This window comes from Nannospalax galili, unplaced genomic scaffold (genome assembly GCF_000622305.1).
Source record: "Nannospalax galili isolate Female #2095 unplaced genomic scaffold, S.galili_v1.0 scaffold100, whole genome shotgun sequence".
Classification (NCBI taxonomy): Eukaryota; Metazoa; Chordata; class Mammalia; order Rodentia; family Spalacidae; genus Nannospalax; species Nannospalax galili.
In genome coordinates, this window is record NW_008352891.1 from 6,937,886 (window position 1) to 6,960,812 (window position 22,927).

General features: G+C 41.7%; 1 protein-coding gene across 4 annotated transcripts in view; it reads left to right on the top strand.

Annotated features, from left to right (window-relative positions):
* Mboat2 (membrane bound O-acyltransferase domain containing 2) overlaps positions 1-22,927 on the top strand; it is a 204,047-nt gene that overhangs the window by 176,481 nt on the left and 4,639 nt on the right. For all 4 annotated transcript variants that reach the window (XM_029554572.1, XM_008850141.3, XM_029554574.1 and 1 more), the window contains 6 exons: positions 1,614-1,797; positions 6,294-6,486; positions 10,602-10,705; positions 15,945-16,009; positions 17,488-17,620; positions 21,957-22,108. In XM_029554572.1, the coding sequence (XP_029410432.1) occupies positions 1,614-1,797; positions 6,294-6,486; positions 10,602-10,705; positions 15,945-16,009; positions 17,488-17,620; positions 21,957-22,108 (831 nt within the window). The remainder of the gene's footprint in view (positions 1-1,613; positions 1,798-6,293; positions 6,487-10,601; positions 10,706-15,944; positions 16,010-17,487; positions 17,621-21,956; positions 22,109-22,927) is intronic.

Consider the following 22,927-nt stretch of genomic DNA (forward strand, 5'->3'; position numbering starts at 1 on the left):
GCCTGAAACTCACTATGTAGACCAGGCTGGCTTTAAACTCGAGATCTGGGATTAAAAGCATGCGCCACCACACCCGGCTTCAATTGATTCCTTTTAAATAACACCCCCTGGTTATATGAGAGGATGCTTGCTTGACTACTTTGTTCATAAGAGTATGTTTTTCCTAAGGAGATGGCTCATCATGTGTAGAGAGGAAGGAGGGAGTCTAGGGAGTCTAGCCTAGTGAAGCCTACTTACTGTGCCCTGGGATGGTTGTTTTTCATCTCTGCTAGGTGAAGTAGAATGCCTGCTTAACAGTACATACTGTGGGCCATTTGGGCAGGCCTCAAGGCAAAGGAATTAAAAATGTTTTGAGACATCCTTGACTTCTGTTTCTCTCAGACCCCACACATAACCCCTCAGCCGACCCTTCAGGTCCACTGCCCAAAGCCCTGCGTTTTCCTCTTCCAATGCCTACAAGCTCATATCATGTGCTGTAGTTCCCTGTAGTTCTTGCCTCCACCATGTCCACATACAGGCTAGTGAAACATCGTCTTTAAAACTCTACTATAGTTTTTCATCTCATTCAGAATGAACAGTTTCTTCTGTAGCTAGAAGGCCGGCCCCCAGTGATCTTACCTCAACTGTCAGTCTTTTCTCCTGCCCCTGTTCCCTGAGTAGTAAGTTCCAGCCTGTGGCTATTTTGGTACTAAGCATGCTCACTCATGGATCCTCCCGTCATCACTCCCGCTGCCTAGATTCCTTGTCACCTGCACTCACACAGCTCTCACACACATGCATATATATTACACATGTGTATGTATATATGAAGACTTTTCTACAACTTCCACCTTGCATGCAGGATTTCCCCACTTGGTTACTGCTTTATCTGCAGACCTCTAGCCACATGGCTGGTACACATTCGTTGACTGAACAGGCAAGTGAGTAGTAATAGTTGATTCTTTATGCTGAATCATCACTATCTTGGGTTTCTTTCATCATGAGAAATTTAAGTGAAACACTTTCCTATTGTCCTAGTTTCATTTCTGTTGCTGTGATAAAATATCCTGACAAAAAGCAACTTAGGGGAGCAAAGAGGGTTTATTTGGCTGACACCTGCAGGCAGCATCTGTAGCAGCAGAGTGGTTACAGTAGCAGGAGCTCAAAGCAGCTAAGCATATCCTGTCCACAGCAAAGAGCAGAGAGATGCGAATACAGAGATGCTCGCTTGCTGTCAGCTAGCTTTCTCTTATACTGTTCAGGGAACCATTCATAGGAAATGATACTTCCCCAAATAGGCAGGGTCTTCTTACATCAATGAACAGTCAAAACAGTCCCCCACAGATTTGCTCACAGCCCAACCTGATCTAGATAATTCCTCAAGAAACCTCTTTTCCCAGGTGATTCTAGGTTGACCAAGTTGATAGTTAAAACTAATGAGCATACATACTCAAAAATACTATTGAGTATTACTATGTCCCAGTCTTTCAAATTCTTGGAATATGGGTACTAATAAAAATTAAAGCTGCTTTTATTTCAGAAATGGTGGAGGCGGTGAGTATGCAACTATTACTCCTGTGGAACTTCTCGAAAGCTCTGCTACACCTCACAAGCCGCATGTGTTTGCATTGCAGGCGCATGCCAAGTCTCCTGGAGTATGTAAGTTATACCTGCAACTTCATGGGTATCCTGGCAGGCCCACTCTGCTCTTACAAAGACTACATTACTTTCATTGAAGGCAGGCCATCCCATATGACACAGTCAAGTGAAAATGGAAAAGAAGAGATACAGCATGAGAGAACAGACCCATCTCCAAATGTAAGACCATGAAGTTTATTTGGAGCCTTTGTACTTTCCATCTGTGTTCATCTGTTTGTTTACTGACAGAGCCTAATGTTCTCATTTGTTTTATTTCCCCTTTGATTTCTCCCCTCCCTCTCTCCCCCTTTCCTCCCTCCCTCCCTCCCTCCCTCCCTTTCTTGTACTTGCTCCTAGGGTTTGAACCCAGATCCTGGCCAGGGTCTTGTGCATGCTAAGGCAAATATTCTACCACTAATCTATATCCCTAGCTTCCCAACCTTTGTTTGTTTTCATTGTTTTTTAAAGATTTATTTCTACTTGTGTGTATGTATCTGATTGAGTGTATGTCACTTGTGTACTGGTACCTGTCAAGGCCAAAAGATGGCAGTGAATCCCCTGAAGCTGGAGTTAGAGGTGGTTGTGAGCTGATGGGTGCATGGTCTTAACCACTGAGCTATCTCTAGCTCTTTTGGTTTCTCTTCTTTTTTTTTTTTTTTTTTCTCTTTTTGAGACAGGGTCTCCCTGCAGTCCCAGCTGGCCTAGAACTTGCTATGTGGACCAGGATGGCCTTGAACTCACAGAGATCTGCCTGCCTCTGCCTCCTGAGTGCTGGGATTAAAGGTGTGTGCCACCATGCCCAGCTTGGTTTCATTTTTAAATCAAGTTAAGTTATCAAGTTGGCTTTGACTGTACTCTGAAGCTCAGAACTTTGAACTTATGAATCTCCTGCCCTAGCCTACCAAGTAGCCAGAATTAACATGTGTGTACCACCAGGCCTCACTTTCCCATCTGTTTCTTTATGTATCTTTCAGGATAAAAGATTCTTTATACTATACCTAATAGTGATGCCCAGTAGAAGCAAACTCATGATTAAAGAAAAAATAAGTTACTTAGAAAACTGTGTGGATCCTTAGTGAAGACAGTGAAGAATGGAGTGTTTTGTATGCAAGCTGTCCTCATGGGCCTTTCTGAGCCAGGGTTCCAGGTGCTTTCCTCGTCTGTGCCTTCATGCCCATTGGAAACAGTGGATTCTCCTTTCCTTTATTGCTTGGTGCCTTCTCTTCCTAATCAATACCAGTCAAAATCTTATTCCTAGGGCTAGAGAGATGGTTCAATTTTTTTTAATTAAAAAAATATTTTATTTATTATTTTTATTTTATGTGTATGAGTGTATTGCCTGCGTGTATGTGAGAAACACCTGTGTCCTGAAATGCCCATGGAGGTCAGAAGAGGGTATCAGATACCCTGTAGCCATCATGTGGGTACTGGGAATCGAACCTGGGTCCTCTACAAGAGCAGTCAGTGCTTTTAACCGCTGAGCCATCTCTCCAGCCCCAGATGGCTCAATATTTAAAGCACCTGATGCACAAGAGTGAGAATCCTAGTTTGGATCCCCACAACCCATGTAAATGTTGGGTGTGGTGGCCCTGCCTGTAATTTCAACCCTGGAAGGGAGAGACAGGAAAACAAGATTGGCCATATCAGGGAGCTTTGGGTTTGACTGGGAGACCCTGCCTAAATGAATAAAGTGGAAGAGCAATTGAGAATGATTCTGATATTAACCTTGGGCCTCCATACACACACACACACACACACACACACACACCCCTACACCCACACCCCGTGCCCATACATATTTGCAACACACACACACACACACACACACACACACACACTGAGGAAAAAAGTCTTACTCCTCATTAAAGGCTTCCTTTGCTTTTCATCTTTTCCATAAAACCATTTTTTATGCTTCTGTGTGCTCTATGTAAAGACTCCTAGGATCCTATGAATAGTCAAACCACCTGGCTCTTTTGTTGCCTCCTTGATTTTCCTTATATTAGTTAAAATACATGATTGGCTGCTGAAACAGGATGAAAATAATAGGGACTCAGACAAAAGGAATGTTTAGTTTTGTCCTGTATGGCACTGTCTGTCACTGGTACAAAGATAATGGGGCAGTCCCATCACGTTGGAGGTCCAGGCTCTGTCTGTCACTGGTACAAAGATAATGGGGCAGTCCTATCACGTTGGAGGTCCAGGCTCTGTCTGTCACTGGTACAAAGATAATGGGGCAGTCCCATCACGTTGGAGGTCCAGGCTCTGTCTTCCCTGTACATGTTACTTTTGCTTGCATCCTCATGGCCAGAATATCACAACATAGCTATACTCAGCTACAAAATAGACTGGGTTGATCTAAGTCACCACACCCAAGGACAAGTTCCTTTGCTGTGCAGACAGAGCCTGGTGGCTTCTGGATCACACCTGGCAGTCACTGTCTGATGTGCTTAGGTATTTCTTTTAGGGCAATTTGGCTATGGAGTGGAGGACCCCATCTGCATTACACACTGAATTGATCTAGATTATCACGCCCAAGGACAAATTCTTTTGCTGTGCAGACAGAGCCTGGTGGCTTCTGGGTCACTATCTGATGTTCATAGGCTGTTCTTTTAGGGGAATTGACCATGGAATGGAGGATCCTATCTGTGTTTTACACACACACACACACACACACACACACACACACACACACCTTACTTAGCTATAGGATCCTGGTAAACTTTCTGTATCCCTTTTCCCTGGTTTCTTGAAACCTCCTGCCACACACCCACCCACCTTGGGATTCTCACTTATATTAGTTTTCTTTCCTGTTACTGTGATAAAATACCCTGACAAAGGCAGCTTAAGGCAGAAAGGGCTTATTTGGCTCATAATTCTAGGTCATAATCCATCATTGTGGGACAGTCAAAGTGGCAGGAACTTGAAGCACCTGGACACATTATGTCCACAGTGAAGGGCAGATACCAGTGAATTAAAGTACTCATGCTAGTGTTCAAGCTTGCTTTTTCCACTCTTCCACAGTCCAGAATCTCCTGCCCAGGAAGTGGTGCCACCCACAGTAGGCAGGCCTTCCCACCTCATTTAAGGTAATCAAGACAGTCCCCTACAGATATGTCCATAGGCCAGCCTGATGTCAACAATTTTCACTGAGATTCCCTTACCAGGTGATTCTAGATTGTGTTAAATTAATAATTAAGGCTGAACATGGGTGTGTGTTTGCCTTTTGGAACTAGAACAGTTTTTGTATGTTTGTTTTAACTGAGACTTAGAAACTTCACATATAGTCTAATGGCTGCATTTCTTAATACCTTTATGAGAATTTATATTCACAGATTTATTAAAGAGAAAGACAGTGATGCTCTTCATTTGTAGTTTGATACAAGGGGGCATCCATTTCATTTCACTGCATTTATAGTTATAATTTTCTCTAATTACTTAAAAAATCTATTTAAATGTGTAAGATATTTGGTGGGGTAAAGCAAAGTGTAGTTTTATTTTATTGGAGAGAATAGGAATGCTCCTTTATAAATTAGTTAATTTGAATATTATTTGGAATACGACACTCTAAACCCAGGTATTTTGTTTTATTTCCTTATCTGGATTCAGCCTTTTTACTTCTTGTGTCTTTCCCCTCATGGTCTGTATAATCTCTTTTATACTGAATAAAGTTCACATATTCTGACCAAAAAATACAAAAAAAAAACACTGAGTTGAAAAACACAAGCTATAGTAGGCATGGTGGTGTACACCTGCAATCCTAGCAGATGAGGATCAGGCCTCTATCTGGGCTACATAGTGAGACCATATCTCAAACAGCAACAACACACATGTGCACGTACATAGACACACACACACACACACACACACATGACGCTGACACCATGAATTGGTAATTTATTCTTCCCACAATATTACAAAGCATAGCTTCTTCTTTCCATTAGTCTTTTATGTAAACTTTAGTTTTCTCGCTTGTGTAGTTCTTTCAGTGTTATGATTCTTGAACAAAGTTGAACTAAATAAGTTGTAGAGTTAAAGCAATATGTGAATTGTTTTATTGCAAAAGTAATGTCTATGAAATGCCTCAAATTTGAAAAATATAGGAAAAGTGCAATAAAATGAATATATGCACATGTATACATGAGTAAGTCATGCACATACAATTTTAAAGAGAACAAAACTGGGGAATCAGATTAGACGTGGACTTCCCAGGGTTCCTGACTCTCCCCATCTCTCCCCACAGTGCACCTGCTCTGTACCTCAGGTGGCCTGCATCCTTGTAGCACTCCCAGGGATCTTCAGCGGAGAGATGAATCCAGAAATTCAGGATTCCCAGTGCCTGACACCAATATAATTGTAGCCTTCAGATAAGATCCACTACCAAAAGACACTAATGTTAATATTTTCTGTGTTTGTTTTCTATCCACTCTCGTGCTTGCCTTTCAAATGCTATGTTTCCTAAAAGTTCTGAAAACACACATTGGGACTTTAGATGAAATTGTATAGTTGATGTTGTATAGGAACTGAGGACCTGAAGTATTGAGTGCAAGGTGGCTCCTGATTTTTGACTTTGAATACTGCAGTTTGTTGCTACATTCAGGGTGGTTTGTCTTGTGATAATGTGTAAAGTGCTAATGGAGTACAAGTGAAGTTTGTGACTCCTGTCATACCCTTTTCAGGCAGCAGTTGCTGAGAAGCTCTTGGTCTGTGGACTCTCCTTATTATTTCATTTGACCATCTCCAACCTGTTGCCCGTGGAATACAACATTGATGAGCATTTCCAAGCCACTGCTTCGTGGCCAACCAAAGCTACCTATCTGTATATCTCTCTTTTGGCTGCCAGACCTAAATACTACTTTGCGTGGACCTTAGGTAAGTAGAATATAGACTTCCGTTTCTGTGCTGAAATGTATCTTGTCTTGTCTTGTAGATAGGAGGGCAGTGTCCTCTCTTTTTGGGTTTTTTTTTTTTTTTTTTCTCATATGTATTGTTGCCTCAGTTGGCCGTCAATTCTGAGCTCAAATTATCCCTCTGCCTAGGCCTTATTGTTGTTAGACCTGTAGGCATGCCACCATGCCCAGCTCAAGAGTGCCCTCTTGAGGCTATATAGTTAAAGATCAGGTACAAAAATTAGGGTCATCTATGTAGAATTAAACCCCAGAGTTCATTATAAGATCAAAATCAATGAATAGTTGAAATAACTACAGATAGCTTATCTAATAATGCATGGCAGATTCTGTGCTTGCTCAAGTGGATACTAACATGTATGACAAGTCCCTATCTTCAGCATGCCCCTGATTTAGTATGAGTGTGTTATGCTTGCCATTATGATACCCATTAAGTAGACTATGAGATGTGGTACATTATGATTATTTTATCAACAAAGCCACAAATATCATATCAATGCATAGACAGTGGGGCCAATGATACCTGCCAGGTGGAACAAGTATTAGAGGAAAAAGAGCATTCAGTTGTACCTTTAAGATCAAATGATTTTGGCTGTGGAAAGCGACTACTTTGACATTCATGAGCAAAGAGATGTGGAAGTGCCTGGCCTTCGGTGACAGGCTAACGGTGACTCTTTTGGAAAGATGCACATAGGAAGGAGAGATGAGCCTTTCACAAACCCTCACCTATACTGCCTCACAAACTTCGGGGGCTTCAGGTGGGCTTCAGGTGGGCTGATGGGTGGTAACTGGCTAGTCAGCAACCTCATTTACACTCCTTTTAGCATTTTGACAGCTTACCACCAGATGACTCTTCTTGAGTGCAGCAATGACCTGGTAACACTGCAGGATGAGCTGAAGTAGATTGAAGCCACTTTTATGTGTATCATTTGCCCTTCCCACTAGAACATAAGCTCTTCATTCTTAAGATTTTGTCCTGTTCGCCTTATATTTGATACTCAGTGAACATTTGAATGACTATACCAAGAATGCAGTACAGCAAGGCCAAAGACAGGGTCTGAAGTCTGGCATTCTGCTGCTCTCTTTATTTTATTGCAATTAAATATAATTTGGGAGTAGGATTCAAATTTTTGTTTTTTATTTACAATAGCATCATTGAAAGTTATTTTAGCCTGGTACTTTAATGACCAATTAAAATACAGTGTTACTGTGTGAGAATTTGTGTTTTAAGAGTAGGGCTTGCTGTGCAGTACAGGCTAAGCTCAGACTTCAGAAGATCCTCCTTCCTCAGGCTCTGGAATGCTAGCACTAGATGCATATTCTACCATACCTGGCCTTGTTTAGATGTCAACTAATATTTCTTTAAGAATAAAATTTTTTCATTCTAGCCAAATTTAAGCATTAATGATACCAAGTGAGATTTCTGAAGATCCCTGTATCCCTGAATAAGTGCCGACTTTAAGATGAGACTGTGCTATTCCCAAACTGACTTTATATCAGTTTTATTTTTAAAATGCCAGGGTTTGTGAGATAGTTCAATGGATAAAGGCACTTATCACCTAGCCTGACAACCTGAGTTTGAGCTTCAGGACCCACATGATAGAAGGAAAGAACTGACTCCCACAGGTTTTCCTCTGACCTCTGCACATGTGTGTAATGTGTGTGCTCCCCCAGAAAAACAAACAAATAAAAAATATTTTTAATATGAACTGTTAGATTTGTTAAATTAGTAGACTACAGGAATATGAGAATTCTGAACACATGAGTTTGACTGGGGGCTATTCAACAGTCATTTGTGTGGCTGGGGTGGAGATTTTGCCATTTTATTAGTAGGTTTTATTTTTAATTCTCGTAAGCATGTATATTGCTATATCAATAGGCTTACCTTAAAGACTCATAGGTATTTATGAGTTCTGAGATACAACATTGGAATACAGTGGAGAGTGCTTAGCCATCTGGAAGGAACCACTAGGGGATGCTCTGCCCTGGGATGCTATGTCCTGGGATCACTGTGTTCCTTTTAGTCCTTTGGGACTTTCTTATACCCAAGGCTGCTGCTGTCCTTAAACCTGATAGAAGGGAAAATCTTGCTTATATTGCCCCAAGGTGTAATTTTTGTTTAATGTACTAAAAAAGTAATAAGGAAGCCAGGTGTGGTGGTACATACCTTTAATCCCAGTACTGGGCAAGCAGATCTCTGTGATTTCAAGGCCAACCTGGTCTACAGGTCTACATAGTGAATTCCAGGCCAGCTGGGGCTATAGGGAGACCCTGTCTCAAAAAGACAAAAAAAAAAAGGTGATAAAGAATAAACAATTCAAGGACAGGATATATGTCTTTGTAGGCATACTACTTTGCTGCATTTTGATCGGTTTCAACATATCCTTTGTTCATAGCACAAAGGGTATGAATTATAAACGTTTTTCCAGTTGGTTGGAAAAGCACTTATTTGAGGCAGAAATGTCATTTGCTACATAAGCAGTTATGTAAGCAAAGGGGACTAATCAAACACCGTGGTGAGGGGATTTGAAGAAAACTCAAGAGACGGAAGTAGAGTGGGTTCTAGTGAACCAAAAAAGAAAGAAACTAAAACATTATACCCCACTTACATGTTCTTATGTATAAGAAAGGCCAAATGGACTAAAAAGAAGACAGTGATCCTAGCACCTATCACCCCACGGCAGACACCATCCCCTAGTGGTTTCTTCAGGATGGCCGAACACTCTCCACTCTAGTCCAGTGTTGTGTCCCAGAACTGTAGAACTCCACCTGTCTTCCACTCATGCTTAATGTATGATATTTTGTTGACTTGCCTATTGTCTTTTAATAGGGCAGTTATTTTCACTGGACGTGATAATGTTTCTAACCTCTCTTAAAAATTAGAATAAATGGGGGCTGGAGAGGTGGCTCAGGGGTTAAGAGCACTTGCTGCTCATCCAGAGGACCCAAGTTCGATTCCCAGTACTCATATTGGACAGCTTAGAACCACCTGTAATTCCAGATCCAGGGAATCTAACACCTTCTTCTGACCTCTGCAGATACCCATGCACACATACACTCATACACACACACACATACACACACACACGCACGCACGCACGCACACACATTAAAAAAATTAGAATAAGGGCTAGAGAGATGGCTTGGTGGTTAAAAGTCCTGGCTGCTCTTGCAGAAGACCTGGGTTCGTGTCTCAGTACCCACATGGCAGCTAACAACCCTCTTTAACTCCAATTTCAGGGGATCTGACACCCTCTTCTGGCCTCCATGTGCATTGCATGACATCGCTGCACTGACATACATGCAAGCATGATACACACATTTAAAAAATTAGAATAAGTCATGGACTGAGGATGTAAGCCATCAGGAAGGTGCTTACCTAGTATCTACAAAGCCAAGGTTTCAATACCAGCACCATGAATTAAATCAATAAATCTTTTCCTGTTTAAGAGTAAAGGACATTATATATAATAGTATATACCTTCTGGGAAAATACAGCAGGTTAAGGGAGTAGAGAAACGCTCAGTGATTAAGAGTACTTACTGCTCTTGTGGAGTGCCCCAGTTTGGTTCCCAGTACTTACATAGAAACTTACAACCATCTATAACTCCAGTTCTAGGGGATCTGATGCCTTCTCCAGGCACCAAGCATGCATGTGTTGCATATAACGTATATGCAAGCAAAGCACTCATAGAATAAAAATTAAAAAAATAAGTATGAGTATTTGCCTGCAGAAGACAGAAGAGGGCATCGGATCCTCTGGAACTGGAGTTATATGCAATTATGAGCTGACTTGTGTGTTGGGAACCAAACCTGAGTCCTCCGCAGGAGCTGCATGTCCCCCCAAAAAGTCTTCAAAAAATACATAGTAGCCAGGTATGGTGGCACACACTTTTAATCCCATCACTCTGGAGGTAGAGTCAGGCAGATCTTTGTGAGATTGAGGTGAGCCTGGTCTGCATAGCCAATTCCAGACCAGCTGGGGCTACAGGGAGAGAGTCTGTTTCAAAACAAACACACAAACAAATAATACATAGTAGATTGCTATAAAGTTTTGAATATCTTTTTTTTGTGCTACAGCTGATGCTATTAACAATGCTGCAGGCTTCGGTTTCAGAGGATATGACAGAAATGGAGTGGCTCGTTGGGACTTAATTTCCAATTTACAAATTCAGAAAATAGAGGTTAGTAAATAATTAAGAACTTAGTTCTCATGTGACAGTTTAAATTGCCATAGTTTGTGTTCATAGGTTATGATGTGGTGCTGAGAGTGGTGCTGAAAGGTTTAATTATAGTAATACTCTCAGAATTCTTTCCTCTAGTACTTACTCATTGTCCAACACGCCCAAGCCCTGAGGGGGCAGTGAGTCGTGCCAGTGGGGTCCTCAGGAAGATTTAGAAAGTGCTGGAGGGGCTGGAGAGATGGCTCAGTGGTTAAGAGCACTGACTGCTCTTGCAGAGGACCCAGGTTTGGTTCCCAGTACCCACATGGCAGCTAATAACTATCCCTAACTCCAGTTCCAAGGGAATTAGACACCCTTTTCTGTCTGTCCTTCATGGGCATTGTATGAACATGTTGCACTTACATGCATGCAGGCAAAACATACACATAAAATCAAAACAAATTTAAAAAAATTTTTTAAAGAAGAACCAGGCATGGTGGTACATGTCTTTAATTCCAGCACTTGGGAGGTAGAAGCAGGCAGATCTCTGTGAATTCAAAGCCAATCTGGTCTACATAGTGCGTTCCAGACCAGCTGGGGCTACAGGGAGACCCTGTCTAAAAAAGACAAAAAAAAATTTTTTTTTATTAAAGAAGAAAGTGCTGGAAAGTAGGATCTGACCTGGAAGGTGCAGGCACATGGTATTCATAAAACCGGAGTCTATTTTACATAGGCAATTGAGAAAGGGGATCTTACAGCTGTCTGAAGTAGGAGATGGCCAGGCCCTCTCTGTAGGAAGAGCAGCGGTGAAAAAGGGCAGGCAACTTGCATGGGTGGCAGCATGAAGATGCTGAAGGTGAGGCTAGAGCTGCGACTAAGCAAAACACAGCCTTAGAAGCTTTGTTGAGGGCCTTGAACTTCCTTCTGGAAGTGGTAGTGTACTGTAGTTGGGTTATACATGCAGACCAGTGAGCTAATCAGAAATTTTGGTTTTTCATTTTGTTTTTCCCTCCTTCCCTCCGTCCCCCCTCCCTCCCTCCCTCTTTCCCTCCATTGAGTCACTATGAAGCCTTAGCTGGCCTAGAACTTAATATGTAGATCAGGTTGGCCTGGAACTCAGAGATTCACCTGCCTCTGCCCCTCAAGTGCTAGAATTTTCAAAGGTGTATACCACCACCATGCCCAGCTTATTTTGTTTTTCTGAGATAGAGTTTCACTATGTAGACCAGATTTGCCTCAAACTTGTGATTTTCCTGCCTCAGCTTTCCAAGTAACAGGCTCAAAAGTGTGTGCCACCACCCCTAGCCTCATGGATGTGTTTTAGAAGGGCCTGGCAAGTAGAATGGGTTGTCCTCAAGAGGCAGGAAGGTCTGTTAGGAGGGTGTCATGTTAATCCACAATGATGGTGACCTAAAATGGGGTGCTGCCAAGGAGGGCTAGAATGATGTAGGCATGTTGGTGAGCTGATGAAAGACTCTGAGAGAACTTGGTGATACACCAGAACCAGAACACAGAACCAAGTCTCATTTAAACAGATGGGCTTATGGTGATTCTTCTCACTGAGGTGTCCAGTAGGCAAATGAATGCAGATGCTTGGCAGACATTTGAGCTCAAGATAATAATTTGGGAATTTTCAGCATGGAGCAGTTCCAGCCCTAGGGGAAATTTGAGTGGCCATGATGAGAAGAGATGTAGGTGCCCAAGGAGCAGGGAGAAATGACACAAAGCTCAGGTCGAAGGTTCCCAGGAGCCCAGCCATGCCCACTGCTGAGCCTCAGCAGAGGTGGATTAGCATGCACGAGGTACCTGTGAGGGGATGCACCTACATGTGGTTGTTGCCAAGAGAATTACCCAAACTGGGTCTCTAGGTTCTTCTAAATTTAGAGAGAATACCGAATAGAGAGAAGTTAACCATCAGGTCCAGAAGTGGAAAATTCTCCAGGACGTCTGTTCCAAGTGTTTCTGAAAAATGAGTGCGATGAATAATACAGCAGGTGGGATGGGTTGTTACAGATTGTGGCCACATGAACTGGATACACCTTTTTTGACTCCTGATTGAGCAAACCAACTAGAAAGATACATTTTTAAATAAAAAATTTAATGATATTTGTATACAAAGTGGGTATTAGATTATGTTAAGAAGTTATTATTACCAGGCATGGTGCCACACACCTTTAATCCCAGTGCTGTGGAGGCAGAGGCAGACTGTAAGATTAAGGCCAGCTTGGACTACATAGCAAGTTCCAGGCCAGATGAGGCTACAGGGAGACCATGTCTCAAACACAGCAAAAGAAAATAGTGATTATTAAGCCAAGCATGGTAGCACATACCTGTTATCTCTACCTGCTTAGGATACTATATCTGGATTACTTGAGTGCAGGAGTTTGAGGCCAGCCTAGGCAACATAACAAGACACCATCTCAGAAGGAAGGAATGGAGGGAGGGAGTTAATGATATTATTAAATCTGAGCTAGGTATAGGGGCAAATGCCTATAATTCCAGCCAGTTGGGAGACTGAGTGAGAAAGATCACAAGTCCAAGGTCAACCTGGGTTTCATAGCAAGTTTCAGACCAGCCTGGGCAACTTAGTAATACCCTGCCTCAAAATGTAGTTTAAAAACATATGAACCATATGGGCTATGACTCAGTGGTGCTTGCCTGGTATGCAGGACACCCTGGCTTTAATTTCCAGAACACCAGAAAAAGAATAAGTAGGTCTGACCATGATTTTTTTTTTTTAAGGAAAAATTATCCTTACTTATTGAACATAAATTCTGGCCTATCTATAGCTGATATAAAATACCTGGTATTTTCTTTCAAACAAAAATGGGAAAGGGGAAGGAAAATGGGTAGTTGTTGGAGTAAGGTGATGAATGTGTGTTGGTATTTATGACCTTTATCTCCCTTTAATTTCTTTCTTTCTTTCTTTCTTTTCTTTCTTTTTTTTTTTTTTTGGTCTTTTTGAAACAGGGTCTCCATGTAGCCCCAGCTGTCCTGGAACTCACTATGTGGACCAGGTTGGCCTTGAACTCACAGACATCCACCTGCCTCTGCCTCCTAAGTACTGGGATTAAAAGCGTGCGCCACCACTTATTTGTTTTGTTTTGTTTTGAGACAGGGCCTTGGCTGGCCTAAAACTTGTTATGTAGACTAGGCTGACCTGGAACTCATAGAGATCTACCTGCCTCTGCCTCCCGAATGCCGGAATTAAAGGCATACACCACCACGCCTGAGTAGATTTATTTATTTTTATTTTATGTGTATGAGTGTTTTGCATGCAAGTATGTATTTATACCACCTATATGCCTGGTGTCCATGGAGGCCAGAATAAGTGTCAGATTCCCTGGGACAGGAGTTACAGGTGATTGTGAGCTACTATATGGGTGCTGGGAACTGAACATGGGTCTGCTGCAAGAGCAGCAATTGCTCTTAACCATTAAGCCATATCTTCAGCCCCAACCTGTATCTCTACCACCATTCTAATGAGCCTTTCAGTGACCCCTGGAGAAACTTTCTGTTGTACCTATATGTATTTATGCCTTATACATAAAAGGAGGATTCTTCCATAGTTTGAGAGCCTTGTTATCCTCATGAATGCTTGAATGAAGGACAGAGAAGGAGAGCACAGTGACCACTGCTCAATGCCCCCAGACCTTAAGTGAGATGAGAACTCAGGCATGTCCCCATCAGTTACTGTTTCGTTAATGATTTTGTAAGGAGGGGGAGCACAACTGGCAGGTGATACAGCTCTAAAGAGCCATAGCTTTGAAGGGCTATAACTAGAGGGGCTGAGGAGACTTTTGTTTTCATTTGGTCTTGAAATGGAAAGATTAAGGGGATGGAGAGATGGCTTAGCAGTTAAGAGCACTTACTGCTTTTGGAGAGTATCTGAGTTAGTTTCCAGCACCCATGTCAGGTGGCTCACAGTCACTTGCAACTCCATCTCCAGGGGATCCAATGCTCTCTTCTTGCCTCCATGGGCACCTACATATACCATACAGAGACATATGCATATAATTTTAAAAATGGAAAGGTTAAAATATAGTTACTGAGTAAGAGGGATTGAAGAGGGAGAGTGTAGCACAGTGGAAGGAGAGACTTGTGGATATATGTGGTCCCTCTGCAGGTAGGAGGGAGATGCATGAGATAGAAGAGAGGTGACCAGAGTAGCCCTGGAGAAAGGCACTACTGAGATAGAGGGGAGCAGATGTGCTATGGAGCATGAGGTCTGATGGTAAGGCTATGGAGTGCACTGAGTTCTGTTTTAGGGAGAGGGAGGTCTCTGGGGAGAAGCTTGGTCACCTGCTCTGAGGGATTTAGGGGAACACTTGAGTATTTGATTTTCAAGATGAGGACAAGTGATAGATTGAGGAAAACCATGAATACATGAGAGGCCTGGAATGTCACACTCAGTGTGCAAGTGCCACCAGTGGGGAAGTGGACAGTATGCCAATCAGAGATTAGGGTTTTGGTGGGTAGGTGGGTTGAAACAATTTAAAAAGGCATCAAGAATTTTGGTATGATAAGTGGACTTTGGAATCCAAAATATTCAAAAGGAGTTGCTGGCATAGCTAAATGATGGAGCATGTGCTTAGCATGTGGGGCCTGTGGTTTGACCCCAGCACCACCATAACTGAAAGGAGAAAGAGAAGAAGAAAGGAAGAAGGAGACGAGGAGACAATTACATAAGATGAAAGTAGACAGACTGCAGCCCAGAGGTTGTTCTCCCCACCCCCACCCCCAGTAAAGAGCTAAATTTAATGAGTAGCTTGGCCACAGAAGCTGCCCAGAAAGGCAGCTATGCTCTGGGAAATGCAAAGCCCATTACCCCCCAGAGGCAGTGTGGAACCAGGGGACTCAGAATAGCAGTATTGGGTAGGTGGTGACTGTGGCCGTCCTTCACCCAGAAGCATGGCAGAATGTGGGAGAAGAAGTTGAGGTACGTGCACTGGCCCATGGCACAGAAGGGACAGATATTTTCAAGGGTGTTATGTGCTCTATGAGGACTTCCTTTGTACATGTTGGCATACAGGAGATAGTAGCTATACTCTCTTTCCCTCATAGATCATCCCAATAGCAGAAAAACTTTCATGTAGTGTGTTGCTGTATTAGAAAAACATTATTGAGGAAAGGTACCAGTGCTGTACCATCATGAAGTAAATTTTAGTTTTAACTTCTTATCACACTAAGTCATCATAACTTGTATTTAAAGCTTCATTATTTTGTTGACCAAAGAAAAAGATTCCTTTTTTTTTTTCAGATGTCAACAAGTTTTAAGATGTTTCTTGATAATTGGAATATCCAGACAGCTCTTTGGCTCAAAAGGTACGTTCCTTCAAGAACAACCATTAGATGCTTTGGCATCAGATACTTGAGGTTGAGCCTCACTGACCTCAGATTCTTAATTAAACTACCATTGTGTTGAGTGATATGTGGTCTTGGTGTTACCCGGGAAATGGCATTAGCATCTACCACAGCAAGGTACTATCAAATCAGAACTGTTCAGACTTAAATCACAAGTGTCCCTATCCTCGTGTCCCCTCAGCCTGATTCAGACTCTGGTCTGCTCTGGGGGTCACCAGTGTTCTCTGTAGCTCCTGTTATTGTGTGTTGGAGGTTTGGCGTTAAACACACACACACACACACACACACACACACACACACACACACACCCCCGAAACAAAACAAAAACCTCTGGGTAAGCCCTGGATTTCTGAAACAGTTCCAGTATTTTGATTCAGCAGCTCTTTAAACTTTAGACACAGGATACAAAGATATATAATACCAAGAGTCGTAGTCCCTGCCCCATAGTCAGAGTTCCCAATCTCATTAAAAACATAACTGTGGGGCTAAAGAGATATCTCAGTAGTTAATAGCACTAACTGTCTTGCAGAGGTCCTGGGCTCCATTCCTAGCATCTATATGGCAGCTAACAACCACCTATAACTCCAGTTCCAGGGGCTCTGACACTCTTTCTGGCATGTCTGGTCATATACATGGTGCACATACGTAGTACACATCCATACCTGCAAGCAAACATCATACCCATAAAATAAAAATAATAAATCTAAAACAAGCAGCTGTGTGGTCAGACACATGCTATTCCCTAGAGTGGAGATTCTGAGAGAGAGCAGGGAGGAGCAAGGGCCCACCAGGAACTGAGGAACATCTCAGAAGAATCTGACCTACAGTGTGTCTCAGCTGGGGGAAATGGCAACATGGGACAGGTGCCTCAGGCAGAGAAGCACCCAAGCCAGATGGGGCTAGGAATGGGACTCTTAGAACACAATGGCAATTAAATCCACTCCTTGAGACACACAACGTATCCTGTTGTTGCATGATCCTAGCCAGTCTTTCCAGTGGCTTTAGATAAGTAAAATCTTACTGAGTCCTGTCCCTGCTATTGGAAAACTAAACAAGCACAAGCCATTTTCCAGAAAGAATCATGTGAAGTCTTTTGAAAGTTCTTGTGTTTTCAGAGGTTTAACAGTAAAACAAAATCCTAACTTTAATATTAAATAAAATTTATGCATTTTCATAAGTTGTATGGACTCCCAATACTAGATGTAATTGTTTTAGCAATTCTGTACACCAGTAAGAAGAATGAAGTCTATGCTCCTAATTTGACAGTTAATGACTGTGACTTCCCCCAAGGTTGTAGACTAAGCTAGTTCCTAAGAGAAATGGCATTAGCTTTCCTGGTTCCCCTAACCCTGTCAGGTCAGAGAAGGAGGATCTGGTGGAGCTTGTGAACTTAGATCCATTCACTCCTCTTGGCTCTCTGTGTTTTTCATGGTTTCTAGGGTGTGTTATGAACGAGCGTCCTTCAGTCCAACAATCCAGACATTCTTTCTCTCTGCCATTTGGCATGGGGTGTACCCAGGATATTACCTGACGTTTCTAACAGGGGTGTTAATGACTTTAGCAGCACGAGCTGTAAGTATCAAAGACTGTTTTATTATTCAGTGAGTGAACCTATCGATTTCTTTGGCTATGATTAGCATCATCCTGACCAGTAGAAGTTTAGGTACTTGTCATTAGTGCTTACCATGTGCCAGCCTCTGTGCTCACTACCTACCAGGAGACATGCTTGCCAGCACCTAGAACAACCTATTGTCTTCACAGCATTTTCTGAAGGAGAAAGAAAAACAATTAGATAAAAATGATCAGAATGAGTAGGTTAGTTTTGGAAATGTTTCCTGAAAACTATAATCCTTTAGTCTTAGATAAAGAGCTGAGTGTGAACTGGGTGTAGTGGCACACACTTTTAATCCCAGCACTTGGGAGACCTCTGAGATCAAGGTCAGTCTGGTCTACATAGTAAGTTCCAGGTCAGCTGTGGGTACAGGAAGACCCTGTCTCAAAAAGACTGAGGCGGGGTGGTGGCGAGAGAAAGAAGTGTGGCTAGTCCTAGAGAAATAGATGGGCCATTTCCAGTAGGAGATGCTATACTGGATCCAGTACAGTTCCGTAGTACACTTGCTTTGTGGAAATCGGGAACCTGGAATGGTATTTTGGGGAAACAATTGAGACAGCTTGATAACATGGGAGAGAAAAGAAGGATAAATTAGTATATGTGTTTGAAAGTCACCTAGAGGAAAGTAACATGGCAAAGATGGTGGTTTTGTTTTGTTTTGTTTCAATTTTTAAAATTTATTGATTTTTTTGTGTATATATTTCATACAGAACACCCTAAACAGTCTTTTTCATCTTTATACCTGCCTCCCAAATGGCATCCTCCCATAGCGCCCCCCAATGGAGTCTATATACTCTGTTATCCCTGTTACTGTCCATTGTGTTATCAGTGCCTCCAGCCGTTACCCACTGCTAGTCCATCTGCTGAGTCTAGTCAGCCTGACTAGAGTTCCTTGTTTAGCTCTTCCTCATGTAGCAGCAATCAGTTGCCAACATTCCTTTAGATAAGATTGGGGTCTGCTGTTCATTTTCCCAGTTCTCCCAGTTCTATGCTGGGTTACTATCTGGGAGTTTCTTTATCCTAGCCAACAACTCGACTGAAGGTATCGCCTGTCTGGCTTTGTTGTTTGTCGAGTAACTTTTAGTTATGTATATGTATGCTCTTATGATATTATGTTGGCCCCTTTAATCTTTGGTTATACTTCCCTTTTGGGTGTTTAAGGACATACAATTGGACCAGATAAACTGATTTGTTTTTACTCCCATCTGAGGATCTGTTCCTTAGGGGTCACATGGGCTTGGGAGGAGTCCCTGGCTCCTTTCTTTTACCAGTTCCATCTATGTGAAGATAAGTCAAAGGTCCTTCTTGACCATGGCTGGCTTCAGTTGGAAGCATGAAGGAAATATTTCCTCTGTGTTGACCCTCCTCTTTGTAGACTGTACACTGGTTCAGACCTATCTAGTGGGGTCTTCACGTTCTCCTTGATCAAGAGGACAGGTGACTCACCATAGTTACAGGACATTTTGAGAGATGCCCCATAGTCCCCTAGAACTTAGTCAACCTTGGAGGGCAAGAAGCAAAAACTGTCCTTTAAGTCCCTCTGACCAGATTAGTATAGACCTCAAAGTATGGCTGTTAAACATCCAAGAAGGTTAGTTCCACCAGTCTGGTACTTTTTTTTTCTATTTTTGAAAATTACTTTAATACTTTTAAATAATATTTCAAAATTACCTACAGTGTTTCTTTGAAATTGCATTCTCATGATTTTGACAGAACTTACTTTGTTTATTAAGGGTCTCACTATGTACCCTGGCTTGCCTTGAACTCTCTTTGTAGCCCAGGCTGGTCACTGTGGCCTCTAACTCACAGAGATCTGCCTGCTTCAGTCTCCAGAGTACTAGGATTAAGTGCCTAACTCACTATTCCATGCTCTGACAGAAGTTTTAAAACATACTTTAAATTACTGGATTAAACTTCTAGATTCAGGACATTAGAATAATTGTTTTTAGTAGAATATTCTATCTTCATCTAGGCAAATTTTTTTCTTAATCTGTAGATGTTTAATGATTAAAGTAGATACAGCTCTACTAGAGATATAATCTACCCCCTTTTACATAGGTTTATTTCTTGAAACTTCAGAGTTGACGTATATTATTTGATTCTCTTTATGTTTAATTTAAATAGCCAAATTTATTATTAATATAATTTTAAATAATTATTGAGAATTTCATACATGCATATAAGGTGTTTTGATCAAATCCATGCCCACTCCCTCCCCTTCAATTCCTCCCATATCTCCCCATCACTTTTTTCTGATAACTTCATGTACTCATTTTCTTCTTTTTTTTTAATGGCCTTTTTGTTACTCTAACATTCCCCCCTCTGAAGAGGTAACCCTAAAATTTTTTAAGGATTAGATAAAAGCTCCCAAATACTTTTAACATTTTTGGCCTTTGGAATGGAGTATGTTGCTAAGAGGTCCAAGGACATTTTGACTTTTAGCCAAGAAATTGTCTACTTTTCTTTGGGGTCTTTTTATTCTAACTGCCTAGCCAATTCCTGCCTCCTATTCTTATCACACCATCCTCTGAAGGAGTTACCCAACTTGCAGATAGGGAATGGGGATGAAGACCGTTCTCGCTTCTTCCATGCTGAACAGGGACGCAGGGTGAGGCAATTGGAGTACCCCTTCAGTGGGTCTATCTAAAAGACTCCCAAAGATGGTGTTTTGACAAGCTTATTGTAGTGCTTATAGGGAAAAGAGATTTGTTCAGCAAGCTAATAGATACTTGTTTTAAGATACCTTGGGCGTGTATGACATGGGAAACAGCAAGAAGTAGCAACTTAGGGCTGTGTGTTTAGGTAGTTGGTAGTCTAATCAAAGGTATAAACACAAATGTGTTAATGTGTATCCTACATGTGTGTGCTCCAGCATCTCAGGGTGTGATTGATAGATGCATGGACTTTACAGATAGCAAGTATCATGAGTCAGAGAGGAAAGGGGCCTTTTGGCTGGGTAAATTAGAGAGAACTCTTTAGGAAAGAATGTGGATCTGTGCTCTGAAAGGTGGAAGCTATTTCAATATTAACTGGAGTGTGGTAAGGGAGAAGATGATATTCTAGGCATGGAGTGATGTTAGGGGAATAAAAGGAAAGCCATGGTGTATTGGGGAAATGACAGGTAAATCTAGTTGAAGCAGAGAATTTCAGTATATGTAAACAGTGGATAATTCTGAATAGGCAAATGGAGGAAACAACACAGGTGACGATGAAGAGCTTGAACATAAAAAGCTCAAAAGCCTGATCCTTGTGTAGCACCAGGGAAGGTGGGCAGAGGATGTTAATTTTGTTTTCTTGTGGTGCTGAGGAGTGTACCCAGGGCCTTGTACATGCTAGGTAAGCACTCTAGCCCTGAGCTACATCTCCAGCCAGCTAAGAATTTTAAATATGTGTAGAATACCGCAAAGCCATACTGGAGGAAATCGGCTCATCGTTATTGGACAGAATGTGTTAGTGAGCCAGCCAAGAGTCCTAGGCACCAGGATTTGGTTCTGGCCACTAAGGATGATGGTTTGTGTTTGAAGTCATTAGTTATTCACTACTTCACCTGAAGAAACCATGTGGCATATTTGTAACAAGGTCATGTTTCATCTGTGAAAGCATTAGACAAGAAAATTGAGTCCTGTGATGGGAAAAGAGAATCATGTATGGTTAAGTTCATGTTGAAACTTAAATGTTTTGACTCTTTTGAAAGTTTATAAAATGTTGGGGATGTAGCTTAGTATACTTTCCTAGCATGCACAAGTTCCTGGGTTCCATCTCCAACCCCACAAAAAACAGTGCCCTTTTTGAAAGGCTCTTTCCAGCTTTCATCAGCCAGTGAGGTGAGTTCCTTGTCTGTTTTGATGTGTACTCTTTGATCAGAGTTGAGTGTTGGATCTGCTAGGCCTTCACAGGTTGGGCAGGAGTACAGCTGTCTCATTCCCTAGTGAGAGGAGACACTCTGAATGCATGTACATTCTATAATCTATTTACCAAGTGCCATTTGAGGAGCTGTAGGCAGTAGACATTGCTAACTTGACTCTTTGGGGAAACTTCATTGCAATACAACTTCAAATCTACAGAAAGGTTGCAGAGAGCTCTTTGAGGTCCTCTTCACAGTTCACCCCCAACATGTATTACTGTTGTTGGAAGCAGCTCCCTGTGGTGACAGTGTCAGTTCAGACTCAGTCAGAATATGAGAGTGTCTCAAGACTATTCCACAGGCTTGAAACTAGCTGCTATCACAGTGTAATTTTATAATTAATATTAATTTAAGATGTAGCAAATGGTTTCTTTTTTGTTTCTTTATTTCAGATGAGAAGTAACTTTAGACATCATTTCATTAACCCTCCTCAACTGAAATTATGTTATGATGTTATAACTTGGGTGGCAACACAAATCACAATAAGTTACACAGTTGTGCCCTTTGTACTTCTTTCTGTAAAACCATCCTTCACATTTTACAGGTAAGTGTTACCATTAACTGTCAGTAGGAGTAGCTGAATTTTAAAAAGAAAGTTCCTTGCTATTGAGTAGAATGGAAAAATAATAATAGAGCTTCATTTTCTGTCACTAAGTGCTGTTCAGTTCTCTTTAAGAATTTAAAATTTATTTATTTTCACTTTATGTGTCTAAGTGTTTTTGCCTGCATGTGTGTATATATACCATGTGCTTGCCTGATGCCCATGGAGGCCAGAAGAGGACAGTGAATTCTCTGGAACTGGAGTTACAGATTTTTGTGAGCCACCATATGGGTCCTGGAAACTGAACCTTGATCTTCTGCAAGAGCAACAAGTGCTCTTAACTGCTGAGCCATGTCTCCAGCCCTCATCAGTTACCTTAATCCTAAACCAAGCAGTACCAAGTTCCTTCAGGGGTAGCTCAGCCCAAAGATGGGATTGTGGCTCAGACAAGTGGATCTATTTCCATCTCAGGAAGGTTTAGCTGTAGCCTAATTGTCTAGAACCTGACTGGAAAAAAAGACTTGTGTTACCACGAATATGAATTAAATTTATAATGAAAGGAAAAAAATGCTTATATTTATTTGTTTCTTTTTTACTCTTTTATGCTTCATTAACAAATATAGTCATCTCTGAATTACAAAAATTATTGTCATGAAGTTCTCCTCCCCCTCCCCTCCTCTTCCTCCTCTTTTGAGATAGGGTCTTACTATATAACCCTGGTTTGCCTGGAACTTATTATGTAGACCAGGCTAGCCTCAGACTCAGAGATCCTCCTGAGTGCTGGGATTAAAGGCATGTACCCTCTGGAGTCCATATTTTTCA